This window comes from Onychomys torridus, chromosome 3 (assembly GCF_903995425.1).
Source record: "Onychomys torridus chromosome 3, mOncTor1.1, whole genome shotgun sequence".
In the NCBI taxonomy this organism is placed as follows: Eukaryota; Metazoa; Chordata; class Mammalia; order Rodentia; family Cricetidae; genus Onychomys; species Onychomys torridus.
Window position 1 is genome coordinate 102,394,741 of NC_050445.1, and position 21,642 is coordinate 102,416,382.

Consider the following 21,642-nt stretch of genomic DNA (forward strand, 5'->3'; position numbering starts at 1 on the left):
CCAACCCCAACTCTCAGGGGTACCCAGTCCATGCCTTGGGCTGCACTGCAAGGCCTGAGTAAAGCCACACCTCATACTGTCAAGCTACAACCCACCTGTAACCTCTGGCTATGAGAGAGTACACTGGCTACTTACAAAGTGCTCCTGTTCCCCTCACTAAGCAATGGACTCACCTGTTCTTACACATAGCCAATGGGAACTGTGGGTGGAAGTTTTCCTGTGTCCCCGGCCAGCTGGCCAGTGGTGGTCAGGACAAATTTCTTTCACTCGCATCCCCCAAGTAAACACACAGAGGCCTATATTAATTATAACTGCTTGGCCATTAGCTCAGGCTTATTACTGACTAGCTCTTACACTTAAATTAACCCACATTTCTTATCTATGTTTAGCCACGTGGCTTGGTATCTTTTCTCAGTTCTGCCTTGTCATCTTGCTTCCTCTGTGTCTGGCTAGCAACTCCTCACTCTGTACTTCCTCTTCCCAGAATTCTCCCCATCTGCTTGCCCGCCTATATTTCCTGTCTGGCTACTGGCCAATCTGCATTTTATTTATCAAGCAATCAACACATATTCACAGCATACAGAATGACATCCCACAGCAGGGAATAGCATCATCCTCAGATGAATAACCCAATGTCATTTTTATCCCTTAAGTTATCTCCATTATTTTCCATTTCCCTCAGAAGAGAGGTTAGAATTTAACAACTAACATTTTCTTTAAAAGGTGGTAAGAAGGTTTTTTTAGTCCCCTCTGCCCACTCTGGCTCTCAAGTTTTCTAGATTGCTCTTTCAGAAATGAATAAAAGTGAAGAGAAGTTCTATGAAACTAGAAAACACAAGCCAATAACTAAGTGCTACTTAGCATGGGCCCTACACCCTGTGCCTATACTTGTGAGGAATTTCTTTCATAAAGATGCTAACTTAATACAAAAAGAGAAGCCACTCACCCCCCCCCCCCCCCGATTTGGAAGTTACAATGTTATTCGTTCACATACTAATGACTCCGGTTCTTTTCTGCCCTACCCTCAGCATCTGTGCGAAGGCTCACCTACCTGAGTTAGGGCAGGCTACAAACCTGACCACAGAATCACAACATTAGCTAATCTTTACAAGCATTAAAAGTCACAACCACCCATGCACTTTACTACACTGGCTCAGACAGCCATGCACAGCAGGCTGTGATTACAGCCTGACCTAATTAAATGGAAATCATATTCATCATCCTATGTAAACTCATGGGTACTACTTTTAAAGTTAATTTTCAAAGCATATATCTTCCTTTTTAGAACATGTCCTATATATAAAAAAATCAGCATTTCACTTACAGTGTAACAACCAAAAATTATTTCACAATGGATGAATTTCTTCAGAAGACTTAAAATTTTAATGATTTCAAACCTACAAGACCCAGATCTTCCAGTTGTTAACAGTCTATCACATCTATCTGTGCTGTTACACAGATATAAAATGTTCAACCACAGAAAGCAAGTTGCTGCCAGTGTGACTTTCCAAGAAGAAGCATGACACAATTCACAAATCATTCCTTCAGGAAGATAGTGTCTCTTCTCTAGGGTCATAATCAACAGCATCTCTGCTTCTAATTTAGCCTAAAATAAAAATGCAGTGTCTGTGGTTTGCCAAGAATCACCAAACAAAAGCACCCTCTTCTTGATTAATGAAAACAATAAATTAATTTACAGAAATTTGGACAAGTCTCTTGAACTCCCGGGATTCATCTAGCAAGGAATACTATACAACAATTTGAAATTCTTATTAATCTGTTTATCATCTGTATTCGAGCTGGCAAAATAAGATCAATATAGTATTAACAGAGTGCATGCTAAAAGTAGTACTTACAAGTTATGCCAGCAATAAGAGCACTTTATCATAACAACCATTTGGACTGTATACACACACTGAATCTTAAGATTGTTCTTAGGTGTCGATCTTCCATGTTATATAAGCTTGAATACCCTTCTAGCACAAAAGAAACTAACCTCCTCATTCAACATGATCAGCCCTGTACTGTGTGAGACAGCAAGGCTGCAAAGACAGACAATTTACAGGTTGCCCTTACAGTAGACCCACAACATGAAATTTCCCTGACAAAGAAAAACATTAAAAATACCATGGTCCTACTGCTTAAAAAATAAAGAACCCATTTATCTACACATGCACCTTATCTGTATGCACCTACACATGCCAAGATAGTGTCTCTTACAAGGCAAAAACTACTTTTTCAGCCAGGCAGTTGTGGAGCACACCTTTAATCCCAGCACCAAGGAGGCAGAGGCAGGTGGCTCTCTAAATTCAGGCCAGCCCAGTCTACAGAGTGAGTTCCACAATAGCCGTGGCTACACAGAGAAACTCTGTCTCAAAGAAAAAAATTAAAAAAAAACCAAAAAACAAAAAAACTTACTTTTTCTAAATAATGACCTAGAGATTCTTAAAAAAAAAAAAAAAAAAAAAAAAAAGCATATAATGAATACAACAAAATGGTCATAAAGAGTAAAAATTTTGATAAAAAATGCAAAACATAAAGATAGAAGCATTGCACTATAAATGAAATAAATGAGTTCTAGGTTTCTTTATGACCTGCAATGGCTACGTGGTAGAGAACATTCCGTTCACTTGCCAACCAACCATAGTGTCTAAAGGAAAAGGATGACACAGTTTTAGGGGTGCAGAAGAGCACAACAAAGTCACTACGGGATCTCATCTCCCTTGCCTTTGGTGCCTGAGTAACACAAAAGATAAAACAGACAAAGTAAATAAAAATTCCATACTCTTGATAGGCTTTAATTTACTATGAAATTAAGTTTGAAATGGCCTCTTCCCACTCTGAATTCTTTTCCTGAATTCTACAGCGATAAGGACACTAGTCAAATGGGCATCTCTTGGACTACTTAGTTCTGGAGTCACTAAGTGACACTGGTATGAACTCTGGGACAGCCTTTTGCCAGACCACCATCATCCTGCATCATAAATCACTTCATGTTTTCCCATTAAATGAAGAAAATTATGTCTGAACTAAGTAAAAAACCCTATTCCTAGTCAAAGGCTGTATATCAAAGTCCAAGACAATGCTAATGGCAGGGCAGAACACTATACTATATGACAAGTGGAGGGACAAAATAGAGGCCAATTTAGCTACTGTATTTTCCTCTCACTTAGAAAACTTAATTTATACACATCCAGAGAGTGCTTTTAAAACTCAGGTAAATAAGGGTGGTTTGGTTTTTTTTTTTGTTTTGTTTTGGTTTTGGTTTTTTGTTTTGTTTTTTTTAGTTACATTTTTAGTTTTTATTTTTATGTGCATTAGTATTTTTGCCTACATGTATGTCTATGTGAGGGTGTCAGATTCCCTGGAATTAGTTATAGACAGTCGTAAGGTATTGCGCCTCCTCTTTATGTACCTGCCGCCCAGCTCCCAAATAAATTCACACACAGAGGCTTATTATGATTTATATATGCCCAGCCTTCGCTTGGCTTATTTCTTGCCTGCTTTTCTTAACTTTAAATTATCCTGTCTACCTTTTGTCTCCGGGCTTTTCCTTTTCTCTTCTGTAAATCTTACTTTCTCCATGGCTTGCTGTGTAGCTGGGTGGCTGGCGCCTGGAGTCCTCCTCCTCTTCCAGCTCCTCTTCCTTTTCCCAGATTTCCCCTCCTATATATTCTCTCTGCCTGCCAGCCCCACCTAGCCTTTCTCCTGCCTCGCCATTGGCTGTTCAGCTCTTTATTAGACCATCAGGTGTTTTACACTGGCATAGTAACACAGCTTCACAGAGTTAAACAAATGTAACATAAACAAAAGTAACACACCTTCAAATAATACTCCCCAACAGCTGCGAGCTGCCATGTGGGTGGTAGGAATTGAACCCAGGTCCTCTGAGAAAGCAGTCAGTGCTCTTAACTACTGAGCCATCTCTCCAGCCTCAAGGGTTTTTTTTTTTTTTAAGATCAGTTTTATTTACTTATTTATGTGTGCATGCATACCCCTAGTTGCTGTGGAGTTCAGAAGAGGATGTCAGATCCTTGGAGTCAGAGTTACAAGTGTATGCACAATTTTCAGTTTTTTACTACAGGTTCTACAGCCCAAACACCAATCCCCATGATTGCACAGCAAGGGCTCTTAAAAGCTGACCCAATCTCTTGAGCCTCAACACGGGTTTTTAATACCATTTCTATACATGTATAAACATACAACTGAAAGTGATTAAAGTATCCCTAAAATAAGTCCATCTCCACCTCTTCATGTTTGCTAAGCACCTATAAGGTTTGAGTCTTCCCACACAAACTCATGCTTTCTAAGGCACCATCAACAGTAGTACAGCATCAAAAACACCTGACTGCAGTCTCTAGGGAGTTCATCTAAAGCACTCGCCCATTCTACCAACTGAGCTCCTTCTAGGTATTTCTCAAACATCTTCTTGTTAGGATTGTTTCCTTTTATTAATGATGTATTTATTTACTTGTTTGTTTGTTTAGTGTACATATGTGTGTCTACATGAATTAATGTGCATCACATGTATACAGGTACCCATGGAGGCCAAAAGGTACTCTGGAACTGGAGTTATAGGCAGTTGTGAGCTGCCTGATGTGGGTGTTGGGAATCAAATTCAAGTTCTTTACAAGATCAAGTGCTCTTAACCACTAAGTCACTTCACTTGTCCATCTCAGCCATCTTCTATCTTCTATGTAGCTTGCAGATGAGTGTCTACTCAAAGGCAGTACAAAACATCTGAAAACCTGACAGCCGAAAACACACCAACAGCCCTTTGCCACAAGCAAATCAGTCATGACCCATTATTGCTTTGAAATTTCTTCCATTAGCTGGGCAGGGTAGCTCATGCCTTTAATCCTAGCACTTGGGAGGCAGAGGCAGGTGGATCTCTCTGAGTTCAAGGCCAGCCTAATTATACAGCAAGTGCCAAAACTACACAGAAAGACCCTGTCTCAAAGAAAAGAAATTTCTTCCATTTATTTTAAGGGACATGACAGAACTATACGTAAAGGCAATCCCTGACACATGGTTCACTAACAAAAATGTCTCTCTATATCTTTATTAAGTAAATTTAAGTTACACCTTTCTTAAGTAAATTCTGCAAAGAACTTATTTTTAATAAAAATATAGAACTACCATCTCTCCAATGATGAATACACCTCATTAATACTACATTACACCCTGCTGCACAATAATGGAGTTATTATTCTTAGTAGGTCATGGGTGTATATGTATGTATAAGCACACACTCATACACATATAACCAATTACAATGTACATAAATTTAGGTCTAACTTTATTTTTAACAGTTAGATCACAATTGTTCTTGCAGAAGACCCAGGTTTGGTTCCCAGTACCTATATGGTGGCTCATAACCACCTGTAACTCCAGTTTCAGGAAGTCAGTGTCCTCTTCTAGCTTCCAAAAGCACCAGGCATGCATGTGGTGCACAGACATACAGACAGACAAAACATTCTTACACATAAAATAAAAATGAACCTTTAAAAGAAAAAGAAAACTTTTCTGAATGTTTGGCTCACCCTCAAAACTGCAGCATCTAAGAACAGTGCCTGGCACACAAAACCTACATGTTGAATGAATGATTATCATTTACAGGCCCTATTTCAAACAGAGAACAAAGGCTAATCCTAGCATCATTACATTCACTTTCTCCTCAAATATTTCATAAGGATAACTCCATTTAACCCTTACCAAAAGGAAGGTACTAGGGAGGCCAGAGAACTATTTATCAATTATAATTGTACCCAGGATCTAGGTCCGTAAGAAGGTACATACAGAGGAGGTCCAATACCTTACTGAGTGGCCCCAGAACAATATGTGACTGACTGTAAGTACAAGAAGACATCTCACCTCTTTCCACAAGCAGTGAGTTACAGCAGGACTTTGGAGTAAGATATTTCTATAAACATTTTCTGCTGTAGTCTGGATCTTGAATGTCTCCTAAATCACATGGTTATAGAGCAAGTCCCAAGACTAGGGCTATTGGGAGATGGCAGAACCTTTAGAAGGTGTAACCTCATGAAAGCTCCTTAGGTCATTCAAGGGTTACCCAGGGTGTGCCACTGAAGGGAATGTAAGGCCCCAGTTGCCTCTCCTTCTTCCCCAACTCCTTTCTCTTTGATTCTTGTCCATGAGATGAGTGGTTTCGTTCCATCATACACTGTTCCTGCCATGATGTGCTGTAGCTGTAAGTTTTTTCTGTGTCCTACCCGGTCCACAGCTGCTCAGACCCAAATAAACACACAGAGGCTTATATTAAATAAAACTGCTTGGCCATTAGCTCAGGCTAACTACTGACTAGCTCTTACACTTAAACTCAGCCCCATTTCTGTTAATCATTTGTAGGACGAATGTTTCTCCAGGTCCTGCCAAGCCCCCACAGTCCCAAGGCCTGCTTATAAAATAATCACACACAGGCTTATTATTATTTATAACTGCTCAGCCATTAGCTCAGGCTAACTACTGACTAGCTCTTACACTTAAACTCTGCCCATTTCTGTTAATCTATATGTCACCATGTGTTCTGTGGCTCTACCTGTGTACCATTAAATGCTGCTCCCTGGACGGCGGGCTGATGTCTCCTAACTCAGCCTTCCACTTCCCAGAATTCTCCTTATCTGCTTATCCCACCTATACTTCCTGCCTGGCTACTGTCCAATCAGCATTTTATTTATCAACCAATCAGAGCAACATCCCACAGCAATGTGCTGATTCACTACAGGGCCAAAGCAATAGAACCAATTGATCATGACCACAGGGCCAAAGCAACAGAGCCAATTGATCATGTATTGGAATCTCTGAATGAGTTGGTTGGTTAGTTGGTTGGTTGGTTGGTTGGTTGGTTTTATTTTGTTTGTTTTTCAAGACAGGGTTTCTCTGCGTAACCCTGGCTGTCCTGGAATTCACTTTGTAGACCAGGCCAGCCTCTGCTTCATGAATGCTGGCATTAAAGGTGTGTGCCACCATGCCCAGCTGAATAAATTAAAGTAGCATTTCTTCTTTATAAGTTGAGTGCTTCTGATATTTTCTTACAACAGAAAGCTAACTTGCACATGAACACATGGTACCAACAAGTTTATTTTACCTTTCCCTCAACTATATTTTCTTTACCTTTTCTACTAGGCCAAGAGACCATCTATCTCCTAGTTCTTAGTAGCCCTGGCTGGCTTAGAACTCACTGTGTAGATCAAGCTGGCCTGGAGGGTTCTATCTTCCTCTGTCCTGAGTACTAAAATAAAGGAATATGCCACCACACCCCGCTTATTCTTTATTTTATTTTTTTTATGTGTGTGTGTGACAAAATACTCAACAAAAGCAGCTTAAGGAGGAAGCAAGAGTTTATCTGGCTCATGATTTGATTAGAATGTAAAGCATTGTATTAGAAGGCAGGAAAGGCAGAAGTAATACATGTGGGCTGTTTTGTTTAGTGTTTACTAAGGAACAAGAAAGAGATAAATGCTACTGTTCTGCTCCTTCTCAGTCAGGGCCCCAGCACTCAGGAGGCAGAGACAGGCAGATCTCTGTGAGTTTGAGGCCAGCCAGGACTATATAGTGAGATCTTGTCTCAAAAAGAGAGAAAGAGAAAAAAAGAAAGAGAAAAAAAAAGAAAGGTTAAGTAACTAATACAATCATATTTTTAAAATATTTTTCTAAGGGCCAGCCACACAGCTCAGCAGTAAAGCATTTGCCTACCATGTGCAAGGCCCTAGGTAGGTTCAATACCCAGTAGTATAATAAAAATTATATATTTAACATTTTTTAAATTGTTCATCACTAAATATCTAATTTTTAAAAATCCTCCCCATCTATCTCATGAATTGAGGCAGCTGTTAAAAATTTCTCTTTCCTGTGTGTACTATCTTTCTGATCAGCCAAATATGTGTTTTCTTGACAAGAAAACAAAAACAAAAAGTTACTTTATGATCCCTACACTACCCTCTCACATCACCTCTCGCTATCACTATGAAGATGACCCAAAAAATAAACAGAAATGAGAGAGAACTGACTTGGACCATGAAACTAGCCTCTAGATTAGCAGTTCTCAGACTGTGGGTCATGACCCCTTTGGGGGTCACATATCAGACATCATCATCATCCTGCATATCAGATATTTTACATTACAATTCATACAGTAGCAAAACTTAGTTATGAAGTAGCAATGAAATAATTTTATGTTGGGGGATAACCACAGCATGAGGGACTATATTAAAGTGTCACAGCATTAGGAAGGGTGAGAATTATTGGTTATATAATCACTATATGATTAGTGTTGACTGTCAACTTGACAGGATCTAGCGCTATCTAGGAGACAAGCCTCCAGGCACAGCTTCTGGGAAGACCCATCCCAGAAGTGGCCAGGACCATCCCCTGGATGTGGTGTGGAATCTATGAACAGGAGAGACTGGCTGAGCACCAGCACTTGTCCTTCCTCCTTTCCTAACTGTTCATGTGACCAGCTGCACCAAATTCCTGCCACCATGATTTTCTTCCCATACCTCAGAACTGTGAGCCAAAATAAAACATAGGAAGCAGGAATTTAAAAGAAGCACTTTCTACACATTTCTTACCTATTGCATGAATCAGATTCTGAGGAGAGAAGAATATCAGTACAACTGGAAGAATCATCAGGTCTCTCGGGCTCTGACTGCCCTGGGGAGTCCAGTTCTGACTGAGGAAAGTAGTTTGTTACTGAGACTGTATCCGAGAAGTTCATATTATCTTCTTGTCCTAACAAGAAAATATAAAATTGTTTTAAAAATTAAGGAGGATCTTAAAATGTATACCCTGTCTTTCTTTAACACTTAATATTGCCAGTTCTACTTTTAAAATAGCAGTAAAAGAACACTGATTCTAAAACTATAAAATAAGAAAATGGCACTTTATTGCTACTAATTATCTTATTTATGTTTTCCAGGATTAATTCATTTAAAAGTAAAGTTTTCTTTAAAACCAGAGATGGAAATGTCTCACCATTCTCTTAGCAGATTACTAAGGAATAACTGCATACTTCAAAGTCAAAGAACAGTGACAAATTTACAAAACAGACTCAACTAATAAGGTAATCATACTATTTGTCACATGAGATCAAACATCTAAGGACACTTTTCTAAATCCATTAAACAAACCATTCATTATAAGGAAAAGGAATACCAGGCCGGGCGGTGGTGGTACACGCCTTTAATCCCAGCACTTGGGAGGCAGAGGCAGGCGGATCTTTGTGAGTTCGAGGCCAGCCTGGTCTACAGAGTGAGAACCAGGAAAGGAGCAAAGCTACACAGAGAAACCCTGTCTCGCGGGAGGGGGGGGAGAGGAAAAGGAAAACCAATCAGACATAGGAATCTTGCCATTTGATCTGACAAGTCATATTTCTGTATACCCTTTGTCATATTCTGTTTTCAGTTTCTTTTTATAAAGATAAAGATACAGAAACACCTCAGAGTGGTTTGAAAGAATATGACATACACAGGCACAGCCAAATATCTGAAAATAAAAGAGTAAAAAATACTAGCTGTGCCAGATTTGTCTGTTGCCTCTCCCTTTTACAGTGTGTGCCAACACTATGGAGATTTCCATCTGTGCTATCCTGACAATTCAGAAAATGAATGAGTGAGTGAATGAACAAACAAACAAATGCAACTGTTAAGGTTTTGTTGGCAGAGAAAACTCACTGACTAGGACAAAGTCTTTAAAAACAAAATCACTTTCCCAAGTTCATATACTCAAGATTTTCAGAAATGACCCTCAATGTTTGTTACACAGAAGGACAGCATTCACCACCAGTGTAAGCTCCTAATGTTACCTGAATACCAATAAACTACCATGACCAAGGCAGAGCCACACCCTCTGCCACTCATCAGGGGGAGAGGAAGGGCATTAACCAGTGACTTTCCAGAAGCTCAAGAACTTCCTCTTATAAACAAATGATGAGGAGGGGAACCAGTCACCCAGGAAACCCCTCCCACCCAGGCAATGCAATCACTCAACAGTCGGAGGAGAATGCAGTCAAACTGGCAGGTAAGGGAATATGAATTCAACTTAACAACAAACTTATTTCTGCAGTGACTACTCTTCTCTTCTTCCCCTCTTACATTAGCTTGGAGAAGTGAATTCCATCAAAGATAAATATCATCCTACAATTTGTGAGCACTAAAAGTCAGCTCTCCTTCCTGTCTGCCCTTAAACCTTGAAATGCAGGGCTCCAAACAGCCCAAATGTGAGGCTCAAACAAAAGACTTCTCCTAAGACAAGCAACAAAACCAAGTTAGGTCTCCCTTGAGAATCATGCATCTTGTTCATTTACAGGGCAGTTCAATGTTTACTCTAAAGGCCATCAGTTACACTCACTGTTGACACTACACTAAATCCATCTTTTCAATCTGTCTTTACCTTTCACATATCTTGCCTCTTAGGCATCCCTGTTCACCCATAGCAGCCTAACAACATCAATTACTTCTGAAACCCAGAGACTATACACCAAAAGTACAAGCAATAAATGAAAAAAATAAACTGGATGTAATAAAAAGATAAGCAGCCTTGTACATGAAAAAGTACTATCAAGAAAGCAAAAGACTAAACAAAGAGTGTCTACAAATATTTGCAAATCACATATGCACAATGAGGGACTGATATACACAGTAAGAAATCCCTAAAACTCAATCAAAACCCAAATAGTTCTATTAATTAGTAGGCAAAGGACTTGAATACATTCCAAAACAGAAAAACTGATGGCCAATAAGTATATGAAAAGACACTCAACTTCATTACTTCTTAGAAAATGAAAATCAAATCATGATGATACATCACTTCACACCTAGTAAGATGATATGATGGCTACCGTGGTTGTCAATTTGACTACATCTGGAATCAACTAAAACCCAAGTATTGGGGCACAGTGGTAAGGTATTTTCTTGACTGGATCATCTGAGGTCAAAGATACACCCTCAATCTGGGCTACACCTTCTGGTGGCAGGCTACATTATAGAAAGACACAGAAATGCGAAGTTTTTGCTTTTTGACTGCTTGCCCTCACTCTCTGACAAGTTCATCAACCCTGTTGCTGAGGTACTCCTAACTAGCATTAGGACCTACTTCTTCAGGATTCCAACACAGGCTGAAGACTAGTTGAACTAGTTAGACTAAACAATTACTAAATTCTTGGCCTTTCCAATAGGAGACAGTCATTGTCAGTCTAGAGAAACCACAACCTGTAAGCTGCACATAATAAAGCCCCCCCACTGTGTGTGTGTGTGTGTGTGTGTGTGTGTGTGTGTGTGTGTGTGTGTGTTCTATCAGTTCTGTTCCTCTGAAGAACCTGTGGAGAAATGAGAACTGGAATGCACTGCCAGTGGGGATATAAAATGATGCAGCCATTATGCAGTACAATTTATTGGTTCCTCAAAAGGCTGAACATGGAACTACCATGTGAACCAGGAATTCCACTTAGGCCTTAGACACTGTCTGGTTAGCTTAACTATCAATTTGACACAACCTAGAACCATATGAAGGAAAGCCCCAGTTGAGAAATTCCCTGGATTAGATTGGCCTGTGAGCATGTCTGTACAAGGACTGTCTTGACTGTTACAACCTTGTCCACTATAGGGAGTAACAACCCTAGGTAGGCAGGCCTGAACTATATAAGAAAGCTGGCTGATAAAGTAGCCTAAGAGTCAGTTAGTAAGCAGTACTTTCCATGGTTCCTGCTGTACTTCTTTGATTGTGAAGTGAGTCTCTTGGTTGAAAGTCATGCTGTTTGGAACAGCAAGCAGATCTACCTTCAAGTTCCTGGCCCTGACATCCCTCAATAGACTGTGACCTGGGGTTGTAAGCTAAATAAACTCTTTCCTCCCCGAAGTTTCTTTTAATCAGAGCATTTTATCACAGCAATAGAAATGAAACTAGAATAGACATGTAATAAAAAAGAACTGAAAGGGTGTTGAACAGACATCTGAAAACTAATGAACACAAAACATCATTAACAGTAGTCAAGAAGGCAAAAAAAAATAGCTCAATAAATTAACAGATGAAATGTTGCATATACATACTAAGGAATAAAGAAATTTTAATATTTGCTACAACACTGACATATAATAAAAGCATTATGTTTAGAAAAATAAGCCAACACAGAAAGACAGATAGATATTGTATAATTTTACTTGCTTTAGGTACCCATAGCAAGCAAATCCATAAACACACAAAATAGAAATTATCAGGACTATCTGGGAGAGCGGGGGGGTGATGTGAAACACAACATAGTTTATACTGGGGATGCTTAAAAGGGTTTGGGTTAAACAGTACTATGAAACCATTTAACAGCATGAATTGTACACCTATGAATTGTTAAAAATATACATGTTATCTGTATTTTGTCACAACTAAGAAAAGTAGTAAAGAATAATTTTGTGCTCCTTTCCCCATTATGATTTGGTTTTGCCTATGGAAGAAGCCTTGGCAACAGAAAATCATTAATCTCAAATTTAAAGCTGGGTCAAAACTAAGTAATGTGCTGAATTTGTTGGAATAGCAGCTGCATTAGCTTTAAACTCTCCATCATAACACTTTATCAAAGTAAACATCAGAGTTCTGCAACAAAAATAATGCTCTTTGTCTTAGGATCTTCAGCAATATATCTCACACCATGAGAACATCCTCACACTTAGACAATCACAGAGCTTGGGATGCTTCATAACCAGAAGACAGGCAGATTTCAGGGGCCATCCGTCTCTTCAGCACATTCTTCCACTGTTTCCAAAGCAAGTAAAGCTACTTTATAGTCAACAACTGCTACATTAAGCTTTCTAAAAATACTTTTTCCCCATTTCAAATACTGAATAACTTCAGTAAATTCCAGTGGTTATATATATATAACCTGAGTTTGATTACCGAAACCCACAGCGTGGAAGGACAGAACCAACTCCCACAAGTTGTCCTATGACTTTATACATGTGTACAAATGTGTGCACAAATGTATGCATGTGCATATATAAAATGGATAAATAAATGTTTAAAAAAAGTAATAAAATTCACTGTGCTTTTGTTTCAGTAAGTCTTACCTGTGACTGCAGACGAAAGCCTCTCTGCAGGTACATCTTTTCTCATTACTGTAGCTTTTGACATTTTGCCAGTTTTCTTGTATCCTTTTTTGGCCTGATCCACCAGAAGCTGGAATGCATTCTGATGCTTTTTACCTGAAATTCAAAAGAACTGTGAGTGGGTGAATTACTACACACTGACAAACTGAGTATCAGGCACAAAGTTGCTCAGTATCATCATTAGCAGAATCACCTGCACTGAATGCAGAAGCTGCCACGAAAAGACCACAGAGGGCTTAGGGGCAGCTGACAATCTCTCCCTGTCTTTCCCTTCCCCCAAAGCAAACATCGATACATGGCATAATTTGCTACTCTAGGCTGTCGTCCTCCCTCGCGCCCCCCCCACCCTTTAATATGGGGAGGCTTCCCACAGAGTATGGAATACAGATTGATAACCATTTCCTCCCTCCCTCCCACCTTACTTTCTTATTTTGTTTCAGTGAGTCAGGGACTTACTTTATAGCATTTTACATTCTCAGATCACCGGTGTCTCCTGTTTTAAGATACTTAACACCATCTTTACTACCACTTCACCTCAAACCCTGACTTCAAGGTCCTCCTTACAAAGACTAACAATGCACTCCTAGAGAATCCTTGGTGTTAGAGCACAAAAATTAGGACACTTACTTATGAGTCTGAGCCATGGTTCGAGCTGCTGTAATTGTACCTTATTTACTGACGGTAACCATAGTTCAAAATAATACTGTCTGTAAATGCCCTCAAACTTTAGAAAACTAATACTATAATGGTGAAAACAAAATTTTAAGAATTTCCCACACATAGCCAACGATATACATTTTAACTCTTGGTTTCTTCTACATTTAGCACAATACAGAGGAGTAGGGAGTGCATTGGGGTGAGGGTCTACACAGGCCTGTCCAGAGGTACCCTACTGGAATTCTAGCCACTTAATGCCTTGAGCTACGGTTGAACTGCAAGTTACAAATAACCAATAGTCATAGAAAAGAATTTTCTGTAGGTATATAAAATTCCCTCGAGAATTGGCTGGATTGACATCCCATCCCCACTATGGAAGAAGCCAGGTCTGCTTCCATGTGCACAGTCATTCTCATATACCTCACCCACAAATCTGACTGATGGGTCCATTGATTCTTTTTGGAATACCTCAAAACCGTCTTCCCAATCTGCAATTAGTTTTTTATTCTATTTTTATTTTTTAATTTTTAAAACATTTACTCATCTTCATTTTAGGTGTATTTAAGTATTTACCTGGAAGTCTGAATGTTCACCACATGTGTACCCAAGGAGGCCAGAAGAGGGCATCAGATCTCTTAGAACTGGAGTTAAGATTGTTTGGGCTGCCATGTGGGTACTGGAAACCCAACCTGGGTCCTCTTCAAGAGCAGCAATTGCTCTTAATTGTGAGCCATCTCTTCAGCCCCTAATAACTAGATTTTAAATCTTGAAAAAAAAAATCAATGAGATGAATAACTTCACCTGTTTCTGAGAAGCCATCCTTCAGCATGGTAAACAGCACAGAGTTATGAAGCATGTCAGTAAAAAGAAGCTGGATTCCTGTATTTGAACACTGCAGGGATAGCAGGGCACTTCAGAGACTGCATCTAATTCTAATACATTTATGTGAATACAAACTCCCAGTGAAACTAATCAGAAGGCTGTAAAATATCTGTAAGTCGTAAAATAAAAGACTAAACTCAACTAAAACAAAAGAAATTGTAAACTGGGCATAAAGGTTACTGAAAAAAATTTAGCAATTTAGAAATGGATGAAATTCTATGAAAAGTGATTTTTCAAAAAGATTAAACATCAGCAAAAATAAAAATGTATAAACTATCAAGATTTTAGATGCCAGGCATGGTAAAGTATGCCTTTATCACAGCACTAGGGAGACAGGCAGGCGGATGTCTAAGTTTGAGGCCAGCCTGGTCTACATAGTGCCATGCCAGCCAGGGCTACAAAAAAGAAATTAAGAAGTTAGAGAAAGCCATCTCTTTAGAAGCAGGTAAGAGAGTCTACACAGGAAAATACACAATAGATCATTTCTTTCACAGCCTATTTTATTCCATGCATGTAAAGAGAACCCCTCATCTACTTCCTCAGCTCTCAGAATGCATAGTCAACACTATCATCATCATTCTGGAGCTGCTATTAGGCAAGGGTAGTTTAAGTCAAGTGTACATTTATTATCTAGGTTTCTTTTCCTGTGGCTGTGATAAAATACTGACAAAAGCAACTTAGACAGTTCAGGTGTCAGGAGCTTGAACCAGCTGGTCACTTCTCATTCACAGTTGGGAAACAAATAATGAATATTGCTAAGCTCCCTTTGAACTGTTTATAAAAATCTAAGATCCAAAGGGCTGGAGAGATGGCTCAGGCTTAAGAGAACAGGCTGCACTTCTAGAGGACCTAGGTTCAATTCCCACCACTGACATGGTGGCTATCAACTGTCTGTGACTTCAGTTTCAGAAGCTCTAATGCCCACTTCTGGCCTTTGAAGGCACTGCACACGCATGGTGCACAGACATAGATGCAGGCAAAATACTCATACACATAAAGTAAATAAATCATTTTTAAAATTTAATCTAGTATTTAACCAGGTGCCATTCACAGTGGGCATTTTCCTGGTTTTTTTTTTTTTCTAAGCCACTAGGAAACATAGGATTGTACTTAAGATTTGTCCAAAAATCCCTTAAGTAGTCAAATTAACAGTTAGAAAGGCTTAATGACTTTACTCCTAAAGTACTAAAAGCTCAGATTCACAGTGTTTAAAAGTCAGATTTCTGGCTTGAATCTAGTTACTCCACAGCTAGGCTGAAAACAAAAACTAAATAGCAGCCACCACTCTGGCTCCGATTCAAGAAGTCCAAAATTGCTGCAGAGAAAATAAATGATGCCAACAGATTATGACTAATAAAATTGTTCCCACTCATCATTTCAGTTATCTTAGGAGATCTGCTATTTGGCAAGGAGCACTCTAGAATCTAAAATATGAGTTTGAGTTATATGTCCTGAATTTTCCTCTTATAAATTTTAAGTGGTTCTGGGGGCTGAAGATGTGGCTCAGTAGTGAACAGCACTGGCTGCTCTTCCAGAGGATCCAGGTTTGGTTACCAGAACCCACAAAGTAGCGCACAACCATCTGTAATTCCAGTTGCAGGAGGTACGACCCCTTCTTCTGACTTCTGTGGTACCAGACATACATGTGGTGCACAAACATACATGCAGACAAAACACGCATACACATAAAATAACTGGCCCTTAAAAAAAATTAAGTGGCTTGCCTAGTTATGGGAGCTGATGAATAAGTTCATCAAAATGACTGTGGCTCATTTTCTGCTCTTCATTCAAACCCACACAACCTCTTTATGGACCCCCTTAGTGGACTTCACAAAACCAAAATACATACAGATTTATTTTAAGAGAAACTATCCTCTTCCAATCACCACCACTCCTTGTCTGTGTAAATGTCCTCTATCTTCCTAGTCATTATCATGAAACAACTGTATGTGTTATAATTTATCTTATGCTCTCAATTCATCACAAAGACCTCACATACAGAATCTTTTAAAAATTATCTGTCTTAGTTATGGTTTCTATTGCTGTGAAGAGACACCATGACCGCAGCAACTCTTATAAAGGAAAATATTTAACTGGGTGGTTTACAGTTCAGAGGTTCAGTCCATTATCATCATGATGGGACATAGTGGTGTGCAGATAGATATAATGTTGGAGAGGTAGCTGAAAGTTCAATATCTTACACAGGCAATAGGAAGTGGTCTGAGACACTAGGTGTGATTTAAGCAGATATGAGACCTCAAAGCCCACCTCCACAGTGACACACTTCCTCCAACAAAACCACACCTACTCCAACTAAGCCACACCTCCTAACATTGCCACTCCCTTTGGGAGGCATTTTCTTTCAAATCACCACACTCCACTCCCTGGCCCCCAAAGGCTTGTAGCCATATCATAATGCAAAAATGCATTCAGTCCAACTTCAAAGGCCCCATAGGCTATCACAGTCTCAAACTTATTTAAAAGTCCAAGGTTAAAAGTCTCTTCTGAGATTCATGCAATTTCTTAACTGCAATCCCCTATAAAATAAAATAAAAATTTAAAAAAGATTACATACTTCCAACATATAGTGGCACAGGCTATACATTACCATTCCAAACCATAGAAAGGAGCATAGTGAGGAAAGACTGGACCAAAGCAAGATCAAAAGCAGCAGGGCAAACTCCAAACTCTGCATCTCCACAGCTGATGTCAAAACGCTCTTCAGATCTCCAACTCTTTTCAGCTTTGCTGACTGCAACACACTTACTTACTCTTGGGCTGGTTCCACTCCCTGTGAGCAGCTCTCCTCAGCAGGTATCTCATGACTCTAGCATCTCTAACATCTTTGAATCTCCAAGGCAATTCAGGCTTTAATCTCACAACTTCACACAATGGCCTTTCTGGGCTTCCATTTAGGGACACCCCTGATACATGCCTGGCCTCAGCAGTTTTCCTTAGCAGCAAAGGAATATCCCTTAACTCATTTCTTGTATCCTTGACTCTAAAACCAGAACCATGTGGCTGAATTGGCCAAGTTCTGCTGCTTGCTAAGGCTGGAACGTGGACCCCTCCTTCAATTACATCTTCACCAGCTTTCTGTTTTTGATAGTTTTAACTTCACTGCCTAATCTTGGCTGCTCTAGAACTTGCTGTGTAGACCAGGCTGGCCTCAAACTCAGAGATCCACCTGCCTCTGCCTCTGGAATGTTGGAGAGTATACCACTACAACTGAGAGCCAAAGGTTGAAAACTTAGCCCTGAGGTCACCACTCCCTTTATTCCATTTCTTAATCTAGCTCCACTTCCTGGTGCTCCTTTTCTCCCCAGACTTTAAATTTTGTAATGTACCCTGCTCAGCTTGCTCCTTTTCATTATAAATCTTCTTTAGAGTTACCACTAATAACCACACAACAGAGTCTATATTAAGCTGTTTTGAGATTTCCTCTGTCAATGAAATCAATCCAAAACTCTTCACTTTAGCCTTGGGACAAGAGCAAAAGGCAGCCACATTCTTCATCAAAATATCACAAGATGAGTCTCTAGGCCACATACTAACATTTCTCTCTTCTGCAACCTCTTGATCCAGGCACCCACAGTTCAAAACACACTCAGCACCCTGTTTTCCATGTTCCTACTAGTATGACCTATTAAGCAGCACTTAAAGCATTCAACTGTTTTTCTAATCCACACTCCCAAGGTCCATATTCCTTCAAACAAAAGCTTGGTCAAACCTATCACAGCAATACCTCTGACCTTGGTTATCAACTTCTGTATTAGGATTTCTGTTGCTATCAAGAGACACCACGACCATGGCAACTCTTATAAGGAAAACATTTAATTGGGTGACTTAACAGTTCAGAGGTTCAGTCTATTATCATCTTGGTGGGACATGGCAGTGTGCAGAGACAATGGTGTTAGAGGTAACTGAGCATTCTATATCTTATGCAGGCAAAAGGAAGTGGCTGAGACACCAGGCGTGGCCTGAGCATATATGAGACCTCAAATCCTGCTTCCACAGTGACACACTTCCTCCAACAAGGCCATACCTACTCCAACAAAGCCACACTTTCTAATGATGCCACTCCCTTTGGCCATTTTCTTTTCAAACAACTACACTAATCATTACAGATTGTGGGGGGAATATTTAGTAGTCCAGGGACTGGCTTTTCACTTCTTTTTTTGGGGGGGGGCTAATTTTTTATAGCCCTATTTTATATCCTAAATAATTAATAGAATCTCCTTTGTATCTTTTCAGTAGCAATTTTTTTATTTTATAATTTGATTTAATTTTACGTATTAGCCACGGATTCCCTGTCCTCCCTCTTCCCACCCTCCCCCCAGCTTCTCCCCTCCCCATTCCATCTCTTCCAGGGCAAGGACTCCCCTGGGGATCCAGCTCAACCTGGTAGATTCAATCCAGGCAGGTCCAGTCCCCTCCTCCCAGGCTGAGCAAAGTGTCCCTGCATAGGTCCCAGGTTCCCAACAGCCAGCTCATGCACTAAGGACAGGTCCCAGTCCCACTGCCTGGGGGCCTCCCAAACAGTTCAAGCTAATCAACTGTCTCACTTATCCAGAGGGCCTGATCCAGTTGGGGGCTCTTCAGCTATTGGTTCATAGTTCATGTGTTTCCACTAGTTTGGCTGTTTGTCCCTGTGCTTTTTCCAATCTTGGTCTCAACAATTCTCACTCATACAATCCCTCCTCTTTCTCACCGATTGGATTCCTGGAGCTCCACCTGGAACATGCTCAGCTATATTCATAGAAGCATTGTTTGTAATAGCCAGAACCTGGAAACAACCTAGATGCCCTTCAACTGAAGAATGGATAAATAAAATGTGGTACATATACACAATGGAGTACTACTCAGCAGAGAAAAACAATGACATCATGAGGTTTGCAGGCAAATGGATGGATCTAGAAAAAAGTCATCCTGAGTGAGGTAACCCAGACTCAGAAAGACAAACATGATGGTATGTACTCACTCATAGGAGGATACTAGATGTAAAACAAAGGATGACTAGACTGCTACTCACAACTCCAGGGAGGCTACCTAGAAAACAGGACCCTAAGAAAGGCACAGGGATCACCCAATGACAGAGAAATAGGTAAGATTTACATGAGCAAACTGGACATGAGTGGGGGTAATGAAGGGCAAGGGTCGAGGGAAAGACAGCTTAGGGGAGCGGGAGATCCCAGCTGGATCAAGAACAGAGAGGGAGAACAAGGAATAACAGACCATGATAAATGAAGACCCCATCAGAATAGGAGGAAGCAAAGTGCTAGAGAGGCCCCCAGAAATCCACAAAGATACTTCCACAATAGACTACTGGCAACGGTCGAGAGAAAGCCCAAACTGAACTACTCTGGTGATAGGATGGCCAAACACCCTAACTGCCATGCTAGAAATCTCATCCAATGACTGATGGAAGCAGATGCAGAGATCCACAGCTTTTCACTTCTTAATAAACAGAGGGCAGAATGGATAGTACCAACAGGCACCAAAAATGATAAAGGTAAATATGGTTTTATGAAACTTGTTTCCATAACTTGTGTTTGTAGTTAGTGGTGCTATAAGCATCATCTCTGGCTGTGGGTGGCATTCCAAAAGCCTGAAAGACACTGAGATAAGTACCTCTCAACTTTTACAAAAAAAAAAAAAAAAAAAACCAAAAAAACTTCTCCCCGACTGCAAACTCACTTTCAGCTACCTCATTTTTCTACTCTCCATGACACAGTAATAAAGGAGCTGTCTACTTTTTTAATGGTCTCACTTTTTCCAACTTGGTCTCAACCAACTGAGTGCTTCTAACTCCTTCCTCTTCTCCATGAAACCATTCTAGAAGGCACACTGTCAAGGTCTGCTGCTGCCAAGCTCTAAAATCTACTAGCCCCTCGTTATTGCTTTCCACATAGCTTCCAGGCAACAGGTGGGGGGCACAACTCATGATTCCATCTGTCTACATTTTCCAAAACCACATGATCAAAGCTCTTTCTGCCTCAAGTCTCTACTATTGACAGTTTTATTTGTGGGTGGGCTCCTCTTCCCTTTCCATCATCTATATTCTAAAACTGTATATCACAGTACAGTACTGCTAAAGAACCCTGAAATTTTTCCTTCAAAGACTATCAGGTAACACTTATTGTCATAACCATACTAAGATGTAATCTGATCCTTAAGAAAAAAATGTATGTATTTTACATGTATGGATGTTTTGCCTCCATGTATGCCTGTGTACCACACATGTGCAGTTCCTATGGAGGCCAGAAGAGGGTGTTGGATCCTCTGAATTTACAGTTCTGGAGTTACAGATAGTTGTTAGTCTCTATGTGGGTGCTGGGAACCAAACCTGGGTTTTCCATAAGAACAACTGCTCTTATGCTCTGGGCCATCTCTTTAGCCCCTATCTGTCCTTTTTTATTACGGTGACATAATCCATGAATGGTGCAGCAGCGATGGTGGAGAAAATTTCTGGTACCCTAGCACGCATCAAAGAAATGATGCTGTATTCCTCCCAGCATGCACACACTCATCATTTAGAAAAAACAAAAAGTCAACTTTATTAAGACTGTCTTGATGGTAGGTTGCATAGTAGCTGAGTAGCAGGGTACATGTTTAGTATCCCAGCAACTCTCTCCATATATAAATAGATATATGACAAACAGACTTACACACATCTCTTTGATCCAACAGTAAGAATTCTTAAGTAATTAAATGTTGGCTCTTGAATACATGACACACCTTTCTAAAACCCTCTATGGTGAGATGAGAACTACAAATAAAAAGTGCTGAGGCCCCGGGTGGTGGTGGCGCACACCTGTAATCCCAGCACTTGGGAGGCAGAGGCAGGTGGATCTCTGTGAGTTCAAGGCCAGCTTGGTTTACAGAGCGAGATCCAGGATGGGCTCCAAGCTACAGAGAAACTCTGTCTTGAAAAAAACAAACAAAAAAAAAGTGCTGAGGCACACCGAAGTACTAGGAGACTCTGTGAGCT

The 21,642-nt window shown here is 40.1% G+C and overlaps 1 protein-coding gene across 2 annotated transcripts in view; it reads right to left on the reverse strand.

The window, feature by feature from the left end:
• Positions 1 to 21,642, reverse strand: part of Rad18 (RAD18 E3 ubiquitin protein ligase) — a 95,575-nt gene that overhangs the window by 28,871 nt on the left and 45,062 nt on the right. For both annotated transcript variants that reach the window (XM_036181565.1, XM_036181564.1), the window contains 2 exons: positions 13,074 to 13,208; positions 8,592 to 8,751 (listed from right to left, as the gene is read on the reverse strand). In XM_036181565.1, the coding sequence (XP_036037458.1) occupies positions 8,592 to 8,751; positions 13,074 to 13,208 (295 nt within the window). The remainder of the gene's footprint in view (positions 1 to 8,591; positions 8,752 to 13,073; positions 13,209 to 21,642) is intronic.